Source organism: Rana temporaria, chromosome 3 (assembly GCF_905171775.1).
Source record: "Rana temporaria chromosome 3, aRanTem1.1, whole genome shotgun sequence".
Lineage (NCBI taxonomy): Eukaryota > Metazoa > Chordata > Amphibia > Anura > Ranidae > Rana > Rana temporaria.
The window spans coordinates 460,237,693-460,257,896 of NC_053491.1; the positions used below are offsets into that span (position 1 = coordinate 460,237,693).

The following is a 20,204-nucleotide window of genomic DNA, read 5'->3' on the forward strand; positions in this document are numbered from 1 at the left end:
GTCTGATCACCACAGCTTCTCTTGGTGGAAATAAAGTACCAGACTACCCAAACTAACTTATATTGTCCCATATGTGTACTGGGGGACAGAGTGGCATCTGCTTTTGATCTGCCCATGAGGTATGAGTTTAAACAGTGCACTTTGATCTGCCAATGAGGTATGAGTGTAAACAGTGCGCTTTGATCTGCCCATGAGGTATGAGTGTAAACAGTGCACTTTGATCCTTTACAAACTCACACCCACCTCTCCTCTATAGTCTAGGTCTCAAAATATTGTATTTGATATGTAAATAGCTTGATATTCATTTGTTGGGGATTTGTTTATGTTTTGCATAGACCTGTTAGTTATGCAGAGACCTTTTATTAACAACCTGATTTTGATCTAAGCAAAAGTACAAACCACATAAAATTAATAATTTTTTTATCACCTGCAGAACAAAACTAATGTAATGTTAAAAAATGTTAAAAAGGTACATAAAATAAACTATACTCTTGTATATCACCTACAGAAGGAAACGATGTTGATAGAAAAAAAAACAAAAAACACAAATAAATAAAAAGTATTTTTCTATATTATCTGAAGAACAAACTATTCTGATATTAAAGAATAAAGTACATAATGTGCATGTATGTTCTAATTTAAAAATCAAACATGCTCGGGACAAACTTAGTTCTTCTATGTTTCTATCGCAACAGAATTTTAAGATGCCTTTCCACAAATATGAATTTTTCCTTCATTCTTTAAGCGGAATGTATGGATATTTACAGCTATTTGAAATTTGTAAGCAGAACAGGAAGTGAGAGTAAATCTCTCTCATTGAGTCCCAGGTAGCAGACAAAAGCCAGGCAGGTCTTCTTATCCGTTCCCACTCTATCCAAAACCATAAAAAAAGTTTTGTCTTGGCATACACATTAGAGCCCCAATGCCACAGTTTTTATGTTTGGTGAAATTAAATATTGTACACAAAATGTTTCGTGAACTCTGAATGACTAATCAATTTATATGCTGTTTCACACACATTAAGTATGGCCTATATTATGGGAATTATCGTAAGCAATTGACTTAAATTATACTTTTGGACTTCAAGAACTACAATTTCAGGTATATAAAATTATATGGCATTGTTTCATATTTATGTCTTATTTATGCTAACAAATAAGCACAACGTGGAAATAAGAGGAATAGGAAACATTGCTAATACTTACTTTTAAATGTTTTGTGGTTTTGATTGTTACTGAAATCTTCTTGGCCGTTCGTGCTTGGTGGAATTTTAGATGTTTGTTCACTGAAACTTGGGTTGATGCTTTTGTCGTTACCTTCTTCTTGTTGGTAACCCAGATAGGAATAGCAGAGTCTGCACTAAAACTTTTTAGACCTTATGTGGCCCTGAAATGTTCAGGATTGAGAGAAGGTTGGGCAGCTCTCCAATGGGACTAGTTGGAAAATTCAGATTCCTCAGGGGAGGAGACATTGTTGGGTAGTCTTCCTCAAGAGATAGGGCAGTGCAGATTATGTGATCAAGTTCTGGGTCCATGTCTGATCGCCCCAGCTCCTCTTGGTGGAAATAAAGTACCAGACTACCAAAACTAACTTATATCATCCATGATGTGAATTGGGGAACAGAAGGGCATCTGCTTTTGATCTGCCCATAAGGTATGAGTGTAAACAGTGTGCTTTGATCTGTTACAGTCTCGCGCCCACCTCTCCTCTATATTCTAGGTATAGAAATATTGCATTTGATATGTAAATGGCTTGATTTTCATTTGTTGGGGATCAACCAGACCTTTTATGTTTTGCATACACCTTTTAGTTATGCAAAGACCTCTAATTTAAGAACCTGATTTTGAACTAAGCAAAAGAACACTACCCTATGGATACAAAAAAAATGTTAGTTTATAATATACAGTGCCTTAAAAAAGTATATATACCCCTTGAAATTTTCCACATTCTGTCATGTTACAACCAAAAACGTCAATATATTTTATTGTGATTTTATGTGATAGACATAATTGATTGATTTAATGGATTTATAGTGCGCCAAATACTGGCCCGTCAGGGCAGTGTCTAAGTGCCAGATAATTATGAAGTATAGGGAAAAAGATAAATGGTTTTCAACATTTCTTACAAATAAATATGTGAAAAGCATGACGTGCAGTTGTATTCATTCAATACTTTGTAGAACCACCTTTCTCTGCAATTACAGCTGCAAGTCTTTTTGAGGATGTCTCTACCAGCTTTGCACATCTAGAGAGTGACATTTGTGCCCATTCTTCTTTGCAAAATAACTCAAGCTCTGTCAAATTGGATGGAGACCGTCTGTGAAGTCTTGCCACAGATTCTTAATTGGATTTAGGTCTGGACTTTGATTGGGGCATGAATATGCTTAGATCTAAACCCTTCTATTATAGCTCTGGCTGTAAGTTTAGGGTCTTTGTCCTGCTGGAATGTGAACTTCCACCCAAGCCTCAAGTCTTTTGTAGGCTCTAACAGGTTTTCTGCTAAGATTGCCCTGTATTTGGCTCCATCCCTCTTTCCATCAACTCTGACTAACTTCCCTGTCCCTTCTGAAGAAAAACATCCCCACAACATGATGCTTCCACCACCATGTTTCACGGTGGGGATGTTGTGTTTAGGGTAATGCGCAATGTTAGTTTTCTGACACACATAGCATTTTGCTTTTTGGCCAAAAAGTTCAATTTTGGTCTCATCTGACCAGAGCACCTTCTTCTACATGTTTACGTGTCCCCCATATGGCTTCTCGCTAACTTCAAACGGGACTTCTTATGGCTTTTTTTCAACAATGATGTACTTCTTGCCACTTTTTCATAAAGGCCATATTTTTGGAGTGCACGACTAAAAGTTGTCCTGTGGACAGATTCTCCCACCTGAGCTGTGGATCTCTGCAGCTCCTCCAGAGTTACCATGGCTGCTTCTCTGATGAATGCTCTCCTTGCTCAGCCTGTCAGTTTAGGTGGACGGTCATGTCTTGGTAGGTTTGCAGATGTGCCAAACTCTTCCATTTTCGGATGATCGATTGAACAGAGCTCTGTGAGATGTTCAAAACTTGGGATAATTTTTATATAACCTAACCCTGCTCTAAACACCTCAATACAGGGCACTTCCCCCCTTCTTGCCCAAGATAATTTTAAGCTTTTAGCGCTGTTGCTTTTTAAAGGATTATTGCGCGGCCATGCTACACTGTACCCAAATGAAATTTTTATAATTTTGTTCTCACAAATAGAGCTTTCTATTGGGGGTATTTGATCACCTCTGCAGTTTTTATTTTTTGCGCTATAAACCAAAAAAATTATTTTTTTTAAAAAATATGTTTTTCTTTGTTTCTATTATAACATTTTGTAAATGCCGTATTTTCCGGGGTATAAGGCAACCTTAAAAACTTGCCTCAAAACATAGGGGTCGTCTTATAAGCCGGTACCTGTCTCGGGCATCCATTATTCAAAAGCCGTGCTTGCTCCTTGTGCTGTTCCGTGATAGGCGGAACACTCAGTTTCCCAGCAGAGCCTCTGTTTGGTGTTCCACCTATCACGGATGTCTTCTCATCCTTGGCCTCGGACGAGAGGACATCCATAATATGCGGAATACCGAACACAGGTGCTGCTGGGAAACTGAGTGTTCCACCTATCACGGAACAGCACGAGGAGGAGGCGCAGCTTTTGAATAATGGATGCCCGCAGTCTGACTGACTCTGCATCACAGGGATAAGGTATGGGATTGTCGCGGCATGTAATGGCACAGTGAGGTATTTAATGGCACAGCACAGTGAGGCATGAAATGGCACAGTGAGACTTCCATACAGACTAGTAGGAAGGGGGTCATCTTATACGGTGAGTATATCCCAAGACCAAAATTTTAGCTGGAAAATTAGGGGGTCGTCTTATAAGCCCAGTCGCCTTATACGCCGGCAAATACGGTAAGTACGTTTTCTCCTTCACTGACGGGCACTGATGAGGCTGCACTGACAGGCACTGCTAAAGTGGCACCAATAACAACCTTAATTTGAACTAACTAAATGTACTTTACCCTTTGGATGAAAAATAATTTAGAATATAAGTAACTATGGTAAATTGAATATAACATCAATATACTTAAGCTTAGTTAATGAATGTAACCATGCTTTAATTATAAAATATTGACCCCTATTGTCTAGTTCAATGCAAAATTCTCTATAAGGATTTCTAACAAATGTCAAACCTCATTTTAATACTTATCTATTTAAATTAAATATGAATATGGTGCAATCATAGGAATAAGCATTTTTTGAAATAAATACAAGAAAAAGAGTGGTTTAATAACTTTATTATTTCTTATCACCTACAGAAAACTATTTTAACAGAAAATTTTAAAAAGGCACATACATTTAATGTGTATATTTTATCATCTGCAGAACCAAAAAAGGTACATAAAATTGACTATATTTTTATATCATCTGCAGAAAGCAAATATGCTGATACAAAAATTATTAAAAACCACAAATAAATTAAATGTATTTTTCTATATCATATGAAAAACAAAACCATTCTGATTTTTAAAAAAATCACTTAATGTGCATATATGTGCTAAATTAAAAATCAAACATGCTCAGCCCATGAGGTATGAGTGTAAACAGTGTGCTTTGATCTGCCCATGAGGTACGAGTGTAAACAGAGCTTTGATCCTTTACAGACTCATGCTCTCCTCTCCTCTAGGTATCAAAATATTGTATTTGATATGTAAATAGCTTGATATTCATTTGTTGGGGACTCAATTATGTTTTGCATAGACATGTTAGTTATGCAGGGACCTTTTATTAACAACCTGATTTTGATCTAAGCAAAAGTACAAACCACATAAAATGTATATTTTATTTTATCACTTGCAGAACAAAACGAATGCAATGTTATAACATTTTAAAAAGATACATAAAATTAACTATATTCTTTTATATCACCTGCAGAAGGAAACTATGCTGATAGAAAATTAAAAAAAAACACAAATAAATGAAAAGTATTTTTCGATATTATCTAAAGAACAAACTATTCTGATTTAAAAAAAGCACATCATGTACATATATGTGCTAAATTAAAAATCAAACATGCTCAAGACAAACATAGACAAACAAACATAAATCTTCCATGTTTTTTATCACAAGTCTGAATTTTAAAGCACCTTTCCACATATGTTCTTTGGAATATTTATAAATGTTTAAAAAAGTTAAAAAAACAAATGCAATTAAAATGGGGTGTATTTAATTTTGAACTAAGTGCACATAACAAGTAAATACAATATAATTTAAAGTTTTTTTAAATTCTTACACACCACATTTACCTACAGGAAAGCCTATAATACCTGTAGGTACTGGAACTATCTTCTAAACCTGTACAGTTTAGAAGATATTCGCCAAATACCCATGGGTCAACGTCATTGGCGCATGTGCACTGAAGAAAGGGCACGATCATTCAGTTTCGTCACGCGACTCTGGCCAGTAACAGAGCCGGAGTCCATGGCCCCCGGAAGGAAGATGGGCGAAGATGAATGCTTCCTGCAGCGGGGACATTGTGGGCTTCTTTTGCAGGTAAGTGCCACATAATGCGTTAGTATGTGATGCATACTAGCCCATTACTCTTTTAACCCATCAGGGCTTACTTCCTCTTTAAAGCTACATAACTATGTAAAAATGTGTATGAAAATAATCAGCTTCCTGTTGAGTACAGATTTCTTTGAAGCACTGTTGACTATATGTACATCAAATTTTTTCATCCTTAATATTCTTTCCATTGGAATTCTTCTAGATGTGGATTCATGTACAATTTCTTTAGCCATATAACAACCATAGATTTCTAATTTGGTCTAATTTATTTTCAAGATTGCTTTGAAGAAAGGTTAAAGGACCACTGCATGTCCTTTAGGTGGTTCATTGTTACAAAGCTTCTCGCTAGGGTTTGGTTATACTTAAAACTGTTGGATTTCCCTTCAGGCCCTGAAGATCTCTGCTCTGGAAATGTATTGGGTTTGCAACGATGTCTCGCTCTTCTGTTCTGAAACCAAACCTGAAAAAAGAACAGAGATTTTGAGATGTTAATTATTAAATGTAATAGGAAACAGAGCGGAAACAAAGCATATCATTTTTTGCTTTAAGGTCGAATATTTTTTTTAGTATGGCAGTGATAAGTTGAAATGAAAGTCCAGCAAAAAATGTTTTTGTTTTAGGAGAGAGTGGGGAAGGATTACATCTTTTGTTATCTGGGGTTCTGCTAATCTGGCCATACACTTCTTGTTCACACAAACATTCGAAAATATGTCTGAAAATTCTACAGTACATTGGACAACTTGATGAATGTTTGACTCGACTTGCTTTTAACATTCGATTTTGGAATGCATAGCCTTCACCAAACTAAAACCATATACGTTGTTAGAAATTAATTTGTTTGTGAAAAATGTTCTATCCTGCTATGTCTATCTTTCTCATCACCTAAGTCAAAAACAAACATTGGTTTGATCCCACTAATGATTAGAAAATCAAACACAGTTCTTAAAGTGAAAAATTTCAAATGAAATTCTACTAGTGTATGGCCAGTTTTATCGAGATTTCCCCTTTACTTCCTGTCTCAGTGACAATGGTTTCACCATATGGAAGTCAAGGAAAATCTCCAACAGCATCGAAGACAGAAATAAAAATACTTTTATTGGGGTAAGGGAAGGCTAGAACCTAGTTCAACCCAGTTCTCTCCTATGGAGTCACAGATAGCAGTAAAATCTATCCTCCCCCACTCTATTCAAAACTAAAAAAGGAAAAAATGGGCTTTAATAATGGACACACACTTTAAATAATGTATCTTCTGTGTATTAAAAGATCAGATTTTACTGCAATTTTACAAAATACTGTACATAAAAATATCTTTGTAAATCGGTGACTCTGATTTACTAAAGGAACTATGCATTGTTTGTTGCAAGGGATGCTTGACTTAGCTTAGTGAATGTGTGGAAGCTGTGCTCACTTTAATCACCCAACTACAGTACTGTGCAAGCAAGAAAAAAATTTAGAAATAGATTTTCATGACATTCACTAAGCTAAATGAGAATTTCCTTGCAACGTGAAAATCACTGAATTTCAGGCAGGATCAACAAACATGTAATTCAATGGTTTTTGAAAGCCAAATCATTGTGAAATGTAGAGGTAGTTATTAAATATGTTTTTTTTTAGTTTGCCCATGCATACCCTAGCCAAAAAGCTCCTAGTTTTTTTACAACTTTCCTTGATACAGCAGAGAAACCCTCTTTATGGTGTTATTTATGCTACTTGAAAGACTGAATCATAACCACAGGCATACAAAAAAAATTCTCGCATAAAAACCTGGGATGAAATCTAGAATTACAGATCCCATCCTTATAAAATGCAATGTCTGGAGGAGAACCACATGGGTTACTGTGCATGGCAGTGTTAGTTAATCTACACTAAAGCCCTGTACACACAATAGATTAACCAGAGGACAATGGTCTGAAGGACCGTTGTCTTAGGTTAACCGATGAAGCTGACTGATGGTCCGTCACGCCTACACACCATAGGTTAAATAACCGATCGTGTCAGAACGCAGTGACCTAAAACACAACGACGTGCTGAAAAAACGAAGTTCAATGCTTCCAAGCATGCGTCAACTTGATTCTGAGCATACGCGAGTTTTTAACCGATGGTTTTGCATACTAATGTTCGGTTTTGACCTATCGGTTATCAATCCATTGGTTAAATTTTAAAGCAAGTTTGATTTTTTTTAACCTATGGTTAAATAACCTATAAGGCCCACACACGATCAGTTTTGACCTTCAGACCGTTGTCCTCTGGTTAACCTATCGTGTGTATAAGGCCTTAACTACTAGCCGACCAGCCACCGTCATTATACAGTGGCAGGTCGGCTCTCCTAGGCGAGAGCCCGTAGCTATACGTCCTCTCTTTTAGCCGCCACTAGGGGGCGCGTGCGCGCCGCCGGAGGCGCGTGCGCGCCCCCCGCTCGCCCCCGACTCCCGTGCGTGTGCCCGGCGGGCGCGATCGCCGCCGGGCACATGCGATCGCTCGGTACAGAGCAGGGAATGGGAGCTGTGTGTGTAAACACACAGCTCCCGGTCCTGTCAGCAGGGGAAATGCTGATCTTCCGTTCATACAATGTATGAACCGAGGATCAGTGTTTCCCCTAGTGAGGCCCCCCCCCCCACAGTAAGAACACACAGAGGGAACATACTTAACCCCTTCCCCGCCCCCTAGTGTTAACCCCTTCACTGCCAGTGGCATTTTTATAGTAATCCAATGCATTTTTATAGCACTGATCGCTATAAAAATGCCAATGGCCCCAAAAATGTGTCAAAAGTGTCCGAAGTGTCCGCCATAATGTCGCAGTACCGAAAAAAAATCGCTGATCGCCGCCATTACTAGTAATAAAAATATATTAAGAAAAATTACATAAAAATACCCCCTATTTTGTAAACGCTATAACTTTTGCGCAAACCAATCAATAAACGCTTATTGTGATTTTTTTTACGAAAAATAGGTAGAAGAATACGTATCGGCCTAAACTGAGGAAAAAAATTTTTTTTTTATATATTTATGGGGGATATTAATTACAGGAAAAAGTAAAAAATATTTTATTTTTTTCAAAATTGTCGCTCCATTTTTGTTTATAGCGCAAAAAATAAAAACCACAGAGGTGATCAAATACCACCAAAAGAAAGCTCTATTTGTGGGAAAAAAAGGACGCCAATTTTGTTTGGGAGCCACGTCGCACGACCGCGCAATTGTCAGTTAAAGCGACGCAGTCCAGAATCACAAAAAGTACTCTGGTCTTTGGGCAGCAATATGGTCCGGGGGGTAAGTGGTTAAACACTTTTTTTTAAATATAATATAAAAAAAGTTACGTGACGGTGCAGTAAAGTATGGAATAAAATAAATAATATACAACAAATTAAGTAAAGAATACTAATGCGCAAACCAGAGGATACAAATATGAAACTAGCCAAATTAATATTAGTTAAGATACAATTGTGGTAAAAAATTAAAATAAATGTACCTATATTTTAGGTTCTGAAATCCCAGTTATGTTGGCGAAACAACATCTCTTTGTAAAGTTTGGATAGGGGTTACGGGCAAACTCATTCATCAGGAAGGTAGTCTGGTCATTTGTGTAGTTTGTCCTCCTTATGCACCGTTTATTTGTGTTGCTGTTCGGGAAATCCTCAATCTGGACTCTGGGTTGCTTGGATCCTGCATTCTCAACTTCTTCCAACTTTCCTAGAAACAAGCACAATGACTGTATTTAAAACTTTGCCGTTAAAGACAATACAAAGAGGATATTTTGTGCACAATTCTATAAATGGAAAAAAGAGTAACTCAAATATCACGAACAGTTAATTTAAGAGCTGTGAAAGCAACAATAAAAATAATAAAAACTCAAACTGATAAACAGCATAACTCAATTAATCTATTATGAATGGAAGTATAACTGGATAAGAAAAAAAGAGATAGATAGATAGATAGATAGATAGATAGATAGATAGATAGATAGATAGATAGATAGATAGATAAATAGGGTACTTTGATTGGCTCATTCTGAAATCGAATATTATATAGATAGATAGATAGATAAATAGATAGATAGATAGATAGATAGATAGATAGATAGATAGATAGATAGATAGATAGATAGATAGATAGATAGATAGATAGGGTAGTTATATAGACTTACGTTTTAATGGATTTTGATTAATTATGTACTTATGTTCCTTAAGGATTATAGAGTTTTTGTCATGTGCTTCTTGTTGGATTCCGAAGAGTGTGTAAATTTCCAGCATCTCTTGTTGTAGAGTGATGAAGTCTTGTAGATCTTTCTGGATTTGTGTAGCTAAGAAATCATCAGGAGAGATGCATGGAGTGCTAGTGAAGTTGTCCTGGAACCTCAGGGGAGGAGACATTGTTAGATAGTCTTCTTCTAGAGAAAGTACAGTGTAGAGAATTTGTTCCAGCTTAGTATCCATGTCTGCTCACCTTACTTAATTCTGTTGGAATGAGGGACTGGGGTCCATAGACAACTTTTATTCCCAAAGAAATGTGGAATGGAACTGGACCAGTATTGAGGTAGAAACCCACAGAGTCCTTTGAAGTTTCTACAAAGGGGAACTGTATCCTTTGATGCTCTTTGGGTACCTCACCCTAAATTTGCCTCTTTACAGATAAGAAACAGGAATTATTATGTAAATATGTGTATTGGAAGTCAGGTTTGATGTTCCCCTACTGTATGAGTTGTCACCTCACCTGTAAGTTATTTATCACACCTTTATGTATGTTTAAAATCCCCAACTAGGGATTAAAATGATGTTAAAACCAAAACATTATATAAAGTAGTACATAATGTTTTGGTTTTCAACATTTTTTTTTATTAAATTATTTTAATCTAAATAATTAAATTGCTACAAGCACTATATTTAACTTGTTCTTATGAAATTCTGTTTATCTAAGACAATAAAAATATAAATTATGTTAAAAAACAAAACATTATATATATAATATAATGTTTTGGTTTTTAACATAAGTTATATTTTTATTGTCTTATATAAACAGAATTTCATAAGAACAAGCTAAGTATAGTGCTTGTAGGAATTTAATTATTTAGATTAAAATAATTTAATAAAAAAAGTAATGTTTATTTTTTTTAGCTAGTATATATGATAGATAGAAAATCAAATGATAATGAAGTAAGTTAATGAAAATGTATTTGTTTTAGTAGTGGGCTTCTTAAAATATTGTTAAAAAAGGTATTAAATTATGTCTGATTCACCTGATGCTCACAATACTGTCTGCAACTAAAATTGTGATTGTGCTGTCATTTTTGATAATGTATGAAAATCTTTCAATAAAATATGATAGAAGCAAAACAATCTTGCTGATTTAGAAACAGATACAATACCAATATGTAATTGTTGAACAAATTACTATTTTCTCATTTTGTTGAAGATAATATGCAATATAAAAACATATTTTGACGCTTACATGCAACTGTCTCAAAAAGTAACAAAACTTTTTAGATAATTTATAATATAGTAAGCACGACACAGCACCCCATATTCAATTATAAGAAAATATTTTATTATAAATTAAACTAAGTACATGCCACAATATATCATTATTTAAATCATCAGTTTGCATGCTCTCCTTGTACCTGTGTGTGTTTCCTCCAGGTACTCTGGTTTCCTCTTACATTACAAAGACATGATGGCAGGTTAATTGTCTCCTGTCTAAATAGCTTGGTAGATCTTAAGGTCCCTGTCCTTCAAAACTGGGGTAATGCATTAGGCAAACTAGGCAGCCGTAAGGGCCCCTGCGAGTGCGAGGCCTTAGGCAATGGCCTAATTGGCCTAATTAAAAAGCCGGTCCTGATGGAATGGGCCGATTGTACCCAATTCGATTGATGGATTGACTTGGGTACAATCAGCTTGCCCGTAGATGGATTGAAATTTGTCCGGTCCCTGATGAACCTTTAGTCTTGGAATCTGAACATGTATTTTTAGAGTTAGTGATTTTGAAGGTGATATATAGTGATTTGGGCCAGATTCACGTACCTGCTGCGCAGCGTAACGTAACCCGTTTACGTTACACCGCCGCAAGTTTTCAGCATAAGTGCCTGATTCTCAAAGCACTTACCTGTAAACTTGCGGCGGTGTAACGTAAACCCGTCCGGCGCAAGCCCGCCCAATTCAAATGGGGCGGGTACCATTTAAATTAGTCGCGCTCCCGCGCCGGATGTACTGCACATGCTCCGTTCACAATTTTCCCGACGTGCTTTGCGCGAAATTACAGCGGCGCGACGTGTTTATGAATCGTGACGTGCATAACGTACTTACGCCGGGAAAAAAATTTAAAAGCGGCGCGGGAACGACGGGCATACTTTAACATGGTGGAGTCATTTTACACCATGTTAATAGCAGCCCTAACTTTTCGACGGGAATCTAAGACTTGCGCCGACGTAACAACGGGAAAAACCTTTGTGGATCGCCGTAACTGCTAATTTGCATACCCGACGCTGGAATACGACGCAAACTCCCCCCAGCGGCGGCCGAGGTACTGCATCCTAAGATCCGACGGTGTAAGTCAATTACACCTGTCGGATCTTAGGGCTATCTATGCGGAACTGATTCTCTGAATCAGCCGCATAGATAGAACAACAGATACGACGGTGTATCAGGAGATACGCCGTCGTATCTGTTCTGAGAATCTGGCCCTTTATTTTTTGGGGAGAAAACTTTTTCTAAAAAAGACTTAAGAGTTTTATTCCCAAATCTAAAATCAGTATAATAAAATCTGCCTTGTTTGGGGAGAAATAGAATCATGTTTTGACAAAAACCTTTCTGTTTTAGACCCAGAAAATGAAAAATAGTAATTGTCAAACTAATTACTATTTTATAATTTTATAATATAACATCAAACCACCCTTTTCGATAATTTAAGAAAATCAGACAACACTTTATACTAAATAAGAAGATAATGTTTTATTATAAATTAAACTAAGTGCATATAACATCATATCATTACTTAAATCATCATAGCTGTCTAACTATCACATAATAAATCGAAAATAACATAAAATAAGTCCTTGACTTGGATTTGAAGCCACATTTACAGCATCCACGTGTTTTCTGGAATCTGGAAATGTCCATTAATTTGTAGATTCTGATATTCATTCTGAAAAATGTTGGAAAGATCTTCTGGAGTTGAGAAGTGTCTACCTTGTATGTACTGAGAGTTCTTATGTTTTGGGAGATATCTTGCTCTTCGGTTCTGGAACCAAACCTGTAACATGTAAAAATGAATCACCATTAATCATTTATATATTATACTCTTTATACAGTTATCAACAGAGGAACCAAAAGGGACATGTACAACTAGGGAATGTTTGGAATATGGTAGCCTCATTTGTTTACATTTTTCATGACATGTTCAATTGGTGATCATGCCAGTGATACACCTCCCATCCTAAGATGTCAATTCTTACTCACTGCACTGTTTCTATGGGGTAGCAGCATTGTCACCCTAGGACAGGAACTGTGTTAGCCCTACAGAACCCCCCCCCCTGCTCTCACCTGTATAGCTTAGTTGGGTGCTACTCTCTAGTTCATGTTCTAATGATGTGGGCGGGACTGATAATGTTTGGGGCTTCATTGTGGAGTTATCAGCTCACTACATGAAGTTAAGTAGTCACTGAATTTCTGGCAGGATCAACAAACATGTAATTCAATGGTTTTTGAAAGACAAACCATTGTGAAATGTGGAGGTAGTTATTAAATATGTGGGGGGTTTTTTGTTTGCCCTGGCCAAAAAGCTCCTACTTTTTTACAACTCTTCTTGATACAGCAGAGGAACCCTGTCAGGCCACAATTCTAAATTTCACCAGAAGGTGGCAGTTCGGATGAAATCTGGAATAACAGATCCCATACTTATAAAATGCAGTGGCTGGAGGAGAACCACATGTGCTACTGTGCATGGCAGTGTTAGTTAATCTACACTAAAACACATTTTTTTTAAAAAAATACAAAAAGGTTACATGACGGTGCAGTAAAGTATGAATTAAAATAATATACAAACAAATTAAGTAAAGAATACTAATGCGCAAACCAGAGGGTACAAATATGAAACCAACCAAATTAATATTTGTTAAGAAACAATTGTGGTAAAGTAAAAAATGTACCTGTATTTTAGGTTCTGAAATCCCAATTATCTTGGCAATACGACATCTCTTTGTAAAGTTTGGATAGGGGTTACGGGCAAACTCATTGATCAGGAAGGTAGTCTGCTCATTTGTGTAGTTTGTCCTCCTTATGCACCGTTTATTTGTGTTGCTGTTCGGGAAATCCTCAATCTGGACTCTGGGTTGCTTGGATCCTGCATTCTCAACTTCTTCCAAGTTACCTAGAAACAAGCACAATGACTGGATTTAAAACTTTGCAGTTAAAGACAATACAAAGAGGATATTTTGTGCACAATTCAATTAACTGAATTATAAATGGAAAACAAAAATGTGTGGCTTACAATTAAATATTTCAGATCATTTAAAATTAAAAAACCTTTTAAAAGAGTAATGCCACGTACACACGATCGGTTCATCCGATGAAAACGGGCCGATGGATTTTTTCATCAGATATCCGATGAAGCTGACTTTCATCAGTCTTGCCTACACACCATCAGTTAAAAATCCGATCGTGTCCAACGCAGTGACGAAAAACACTACAACGTGCAAAGAAAAATTAAGTTCAATGCTTCCGAGCATGCGTCAACTTGATTATGAGCATGCGTGGATTTTTGACCAATGGATTTCCCCACAGACGATCGTTTTTTTAACCATCAGAAAATTTTAAAACAGGTTCTATTTTTGATGGGAGAAAAAACGATGGGGCCCACACACGATCGGTTCGTTCGATGAAAACGGTCCATCGGACCGTTTTCATCAGACGAACCGATCATGTGCACAGGGCATTACTCAAATATCATGAACAGTTGATTTAAGAGATGTGAAAACAACAATAAAAATAATAAAAACTCAAACTGATAAACAACATGACTCAATAATCTATTATAAATGGAAGTATAACTGGATAAGAAAAACTAGATAGATAGATAGATAGATAGATAGATAGATAGATAGATAGATAGATAGATAGATAGATAGATAGGGTAGATATATAGACTTACGTTTTAATGGATTTTGATTAATTATGTACTTATGTTCCTTAAGGATTATAGAGTTTTTGTTATGTGCTTCTTGTTGGATTACGAAGAGTGTGTAAATTTCCAGCATTTCTTGTTGTAGAGTGATGGAGTCTTGTAGATCTTTCTGGATTTGTGTAGCTAAGAAATCATCAGGAGAGATGCATGGAGTGCTAGTGAAGTTGTCCTGGAACCTCAGGGGAGGAGACATTGTTAGATAATCTTCTTCTAGAGAAAGCACAGTGCAGAGAACTTGGTCCAGCTCAGTATCCATGTCTGCTCACCTTACTTAATTCTGTTGGAATGAGGGACTGGGGTCCTTAGACAACTTTTATTCCCAAAGAAATGTGGAATGGACCTAGTATTGAGGTAGAAACCCACAGAGTCCTTTGAAGTTTCTACAAAGGGGAACTATATCCTTTGATGCTCTTTGGGTGCCTCACCCTAAAGTTGCCTCTTTACAGATCAGAAACAAGAATTATTATGTAAATATGTGTATTGTAAGTTAGGTTTGATGTTCCCCTACTGTATGAGTTGATACCTCACCTGTAAGTTATTTATCACACCATTAAAATCCCAGTAACATTATGTTAAAAACTAAAATATTATATATAGTAGTCCATAATGTTTTGGTTTTCAACATTTTTTTTAGTTAAATTATTTTAATCTAAATAATTAAATAATTAAATTAAATAGTTAAATATTTAACATGTTCTTATGAAATTCTGTTTATATAAGACAATAAAAATATAAATTATGTTAAAAACCAAAACATTATATATATATATATATACATATATATATATATATATATATATATATATATATATATATATATATATATATATATATATATATATATATATATATATATATATATATATATAGTAGTCCATAATGTTTTGGTTTTTAACATAAGTTATATTTGCATTGTCTTATATTCACAGAATTTCATAAGAACAAGTTAAATATAGTTTAGATTAAAATAATTTCATAAAAAAATAAAATGTAATGTTTATTTTTCTTAGCTAGTAAATATGATAGATAGAAAATCAAATGAGAATGATAAGTCAATCAAAATTAACTTGTTTTAGTTGTGGGCTTCTTAAAATATTATTAAAAAAAGGAATTAAACTGGTATTAAATTATGTCTGATTTACCTGATGTTCACAATACTGTCTGCAACTAAAATTGTACTTGTGCTGTCATTTTTGATTATGTATGAAAATCTTTCAATAAACTATTAATGAAACAAAAAAAAAATCTTGCTGACTTGGAAACAGATAAATACTAATATGTTATTGTTGAACTAATTACTATTTTCTCATTTTGTTGGAGATAATATGCAATATAAAAACATATTTTGACAACTTTTAAGATAATTTATAATATAATAAGGACGGCACAGCACCCCATATTCAATTATAAGAAAATATGTTATTATAAATTAAACTAAGTGCATACCACACTATGGGCCTGATTTACCAAGCCTTTACTCCATGACTCATGGAGAAAAAGCAGGAGTAGCAGCCGTTTGGCCATTTACTAAAGAAATACGCTGCTAGTGCAGTGTATTTCCCTAGTTACTAATGTGCTCCGTGCGCCCAGGAGAGGGTGCATTGTGCACCAGTACAGACCTGGCGCACGGCACATTAAACTGTAAATTGCGGGGGTTCGGGCGGGAGTTTATTAGGGGGGGAGGTGGGGGGATGCAGGGGAAGTGAAGTGACATGTGTTTTGAAGTGTTTGGCGGGCCGAATTGAAAGGGAAAGTGTTTTTTGAAAACAGATCCCCGTACGCTTGCACAGTGCGCCTGAACCTCGGGAGGTTCATTTGCATACTGGGCATGCGCAGAGAGAAAAGTCAGGGATTCCCGTGCGTCTTGTCAGTACGCCGTGAAAATCTTGGTAAATACCAAGCGGCGTACCCGTGAATGCGCTGCGTGACGCGGCGCACGGGAATCTCCGAGCTGTTTTCAGCCCTGAAGGGGAACTCCGCGCCAAATTTCAAACTTGAAATCGGCGCGGGTCCCCCTCCAGGGCTACATTAGGCTCTTAGGCTTGGTCCGGAACGTGAGGGGTTAAACCTATTCGGCGCGGGGGTCCCCCCCAGATCCAAACCAAGCCCTCATCCCAAGCATGCAGTCTGGCCCGGACAGGAATGGGGGCGGGGACGAGCGAGCGCCCCCCCCCTCCTGAGCCGTACCAGACCGCATGCCCTCAACATGGGGGAGTGTGTGCTGTGGGGGAGGGGGGCACTGCCCCCCCCACCCCACAGCACTCTTGCCCCCATGTCGATAGGGACAAGAGCCTCTTCCCGACAACCCTTGCCATTGGTTGTCGGGGTATGCGGGCGGGGCTAATCGGAATCTGCGAGCTCCCTTTAATAAGGGGGCCCCCAGATGCCGGCCCCCCACCCTATGTGAATGAGTATGGGGTACATCGTACCTCTACCCATTCACATGGGGGAAATGTAAAGTAAAATAAAACACCACACAGAATAAAATATTTTATTAATCTGCTCCGGAGCCCCCCCTTTCTTCTTTAGCTCTCTTAGAAGGGGGGGTTTCTTCTCTCCCGATCTTCCGCCGGGACCCTGGGCTTCGGTGATTTCTGCCGGGGGAGGGCGCCATCCCTCGGTCCTCTCCGGAGCCTTCTGCCGGATGCCCCCACCCCATTTAAGCTCTTTTTCATTAGGGAGGGGCATCCGGCCTTCGGGGTCTTCTGCCGGGGGATGGCGCCTATCCCCCGGTCTTTCCGGTGCTTTCCGCCAGGGTTCCGGTCTTCCTGGTCTTCTGCCGGGGGTGCGCCAACTCCCCGGTCTTTTCTCTGCTCCCTCTTCTGCCTGGCTCCCCCGCGGAGCCAGGGCTTTCTTCCGTCTTCTTTCTTCTCTCTTCCTTCTTCTGCCTGTCTCCTCCGGGAGCACAGGGCTTGTCTGCGCTGTCTTCTTCCTTCTCTTCCATTGGATGTTGACACGACGAGGTTCCGCGCTGACATGCCGTGTCAGTGGCGGGCATGGACTTATATAGGGTAATGCCACCATGTGACCTCAACCCATGTGACATCACATTCCCTGGGCATGATGGGAATGTGATGTCACATGGGTTGAGGTCACATGGTGGCATTGCCCTATATAAGTCCATGCCCACTGCTCAGACGGCATTCCAGCGCCGGACCTCGTCGTGTCAACATTGAATGGAAGAGAAGGGAGAAGACAGCGGAGACAAGCCCTGTGCTCCGCGGAGGAGACAGGCAGAAGCGGAAGGCATCGCAGAAGCCCGCGGGTGTCGCCCCCCGGCGGAAGACACCGTACAAGCCCGGGACCCTCCCCCAAAGGCAGGAGCCTCACTGGTGAAGGGGGTCCCGGTGAATTACGTCGCTGAAGACGGGGGTGGGGTGCCAGTGCACCCCCCCCGCAGAAACCGTCGTGGAAGCCCGGGACCCTCCCCCAAAGGCAGGAGCCTCACTGGTGAAGGGGGTTCCGGCAGAAGATGGCGAAGCCCGGGGCCTAATGGGGTGGTGGTGGGGGGCCCCGGCAGAAGACCCCCGGCTGACTAATAAATTAATTTTTAAATGTGTGTGGTGTATTATTTTTTTCCCCAGGTGAATGGGTAGGGGTACAATGTACCCCATACTCATTCACATAGGGTGGGGGGCCGGAATCTGGGGACCCCTTTATTAAAGGGGTCTCTCAGATTCTGATAAGCCCTCCGCCCGCATACCCCGACAACCAACGGCCAGGGTTGTCGGGAAGAGGCTCTTGTCCCTATCGACATGGGGACAAGAGTGCTTTGGGGTGGGGGGGCAGTGCCCCCCTCCCCCACAGCACACACTCCCCCATGTTGAGGGCATGTGGTCTGGTATGGCTCAGGAGGGAGGGGGGCGCTCGCTCGTCCCCACTCCCATTCCTGTCTGACCAGACTGCGTGCCTGGGATAAGGGCTTGGTTTGGATCTTGGGGGGACCCCACGCTATTTTTTTTTGCGCGGGTTTAACCCCTTATGTTCCAGACCAAGCCTAAGAGCCTGGTATGCACCTGGAGGGAACCCACCTTATTTTTTTTTTGGGGGTCTGGAGTTCCCCTTCATGAACAGCGGTCTGTCATTTACACATGTCAGTCCCACCCCACCCCCCTACAGTTAGAACACACCCAGGGAACATATTTAACCCCTCCCTCGCACCTAGTGTTAACCCCTTCCCTGCCAGTGGCATTTTTAGAGTAAGAAATGCATTTTTACAGCACTGATCGCTAGAAAAATGCCAATGGTTCCAAAAAAGTGTTCGATGTGTCCGCCATAATGTCGCAGTACCGATAAAAATCGCTGATCGCCCAAATAACTAGTTAAAACAAAAAAAAAAAATATTTTGTAGAGGCTATAACTATTGCTAAAACCAAACACTAAACGCTATTTGCGATTTTTTGGAACCAAAAAGATGTAGAATACGTATCGGCCTAAACTGAGGGGTTTTTTATTTTTTAGAATATATATTTTTGGGGATATTTATTATAGCAAAAAGTAAAAATAATTTTTACATATGTGGGCGGGACTTACGCAAGTCCCGCCCACATATATAAACATAGTTCAAACCACACATGTGAGGTATTGACGCGTGCGTTAGAGCGAGAGCAATACTTTTACCACTAGACCTTCTTTGTAACTATAAACTGGTAACCTGGAAAAAAAAGAAAAAGGTGGCCTATGGGGATATTCACGGAATTCATTTTGGCCCCATTGCAGGAGTGTTTCCAATAGTAAAGCGTGACATGTAAGGTATCTATTTACTCAGTGTAACATCATCTTTCACATTATCCCCAAAAATTGGGCTCACTTTTGTGTTTTGTTAATTTTTAACCACTTGAGCCCGGACCATATTTCTGGTCAATGACCGGGCAAGTTTTTGTGATTCGGCACGGCATCGCTTTAACTGACAATTGCGCAGTCATGCGACGTGGCTCCCAAACAAAATTGGCAACCTTTTTTTTCCCACAAATAGATTATTAAATGTGCGTGTTTACTTCTGTCTTTAACACCTCCCCTTCAGGCTGGAAAGCATCAGATCAGGGGAAACAAAAAAAAAAAGCTCTCATTCCATTGCAGCTTGGTTCCTACATGTGTGATGAACTGAGCATGCTCAAACACTTAGAAAAAAATATCCTTTCTTTTTAAAAGGTGAAAAACACTCCTTGGATGCTCATAGAGCGTGGTTTGGGTTATTGCAGGTGTGCCCAATTACAAGCTCACCCAAACTAGAGACTGCAATTTGTTCATGTGATTTCAATTGCTTCATTACTAGCACTGTTATAAAAAGCTTGGATCGATCAGTCCTCAGCTGCCCTTAGAAGGGGCAGGCTGGCAGAAATGCTGTTGCTAAACACAAATGTGGTTTGTTGCATGGGTTTTGTTTTATTTTGCCAATGGTTTTGGTTTATTTTTAAATGATGTTCACTTTGATGTATTTGTCTATGTG

General features: G+C 38.7%; 1 protein-coding gene across 1 annotated transcript; it reads right to left on the reverse strand.

The window, feature by feature from the left end:
- Window positions 1-12,652: 12,652 nt before the first annotated feature.
- Window positions 12,653-15,011, reverse strand: LOC120930580 (homeobox protein siamois-like). Its single transcript, XM_040341755.1, has 3 exons — window positions 14,723-15,011; window positions 13,722-13,942; window positions 12,653-12,826 (listed from the first exon to the last, which is right to left on the reverse strand). The coding sequence occupies exons 1-3, from the start codon at window positions 15,009-15,011 to the stop codon at window positions 12,653-12,655; spliced, it is 684 nt and encodes a 227-aa protein (XP_040197689.1).
- Between the last annotated feature and the right edge of the window lie 5,193 nt (window positions 15,012-20,204).

Excerpts from the sequence above, each read along its gene's own strand:
- LOC120930580 (XM_040341755.1), bottom strand. The coding sequence starts at position 15,011 with ATGGATACTGAGCTGGACCAAGTTCTCTGCACTGTGCTTTCTCTAGAA. Across the intron at positions 13,943-14,722 it reads TAATCAAAATCCATTAAAAC|GTAACTTGGAAGAAGTTGAG; the intron begins GTAAGTCTATAT and ends GCTTGTTTCTAG. Across the intron at positions 12,827-13,721 it reads TTTCAGAACCTAAAATACAG|GTTTGGTTCCAGAACCGAAG; the intron begins GTACATTTTTTA and ends TACATGTTACAG.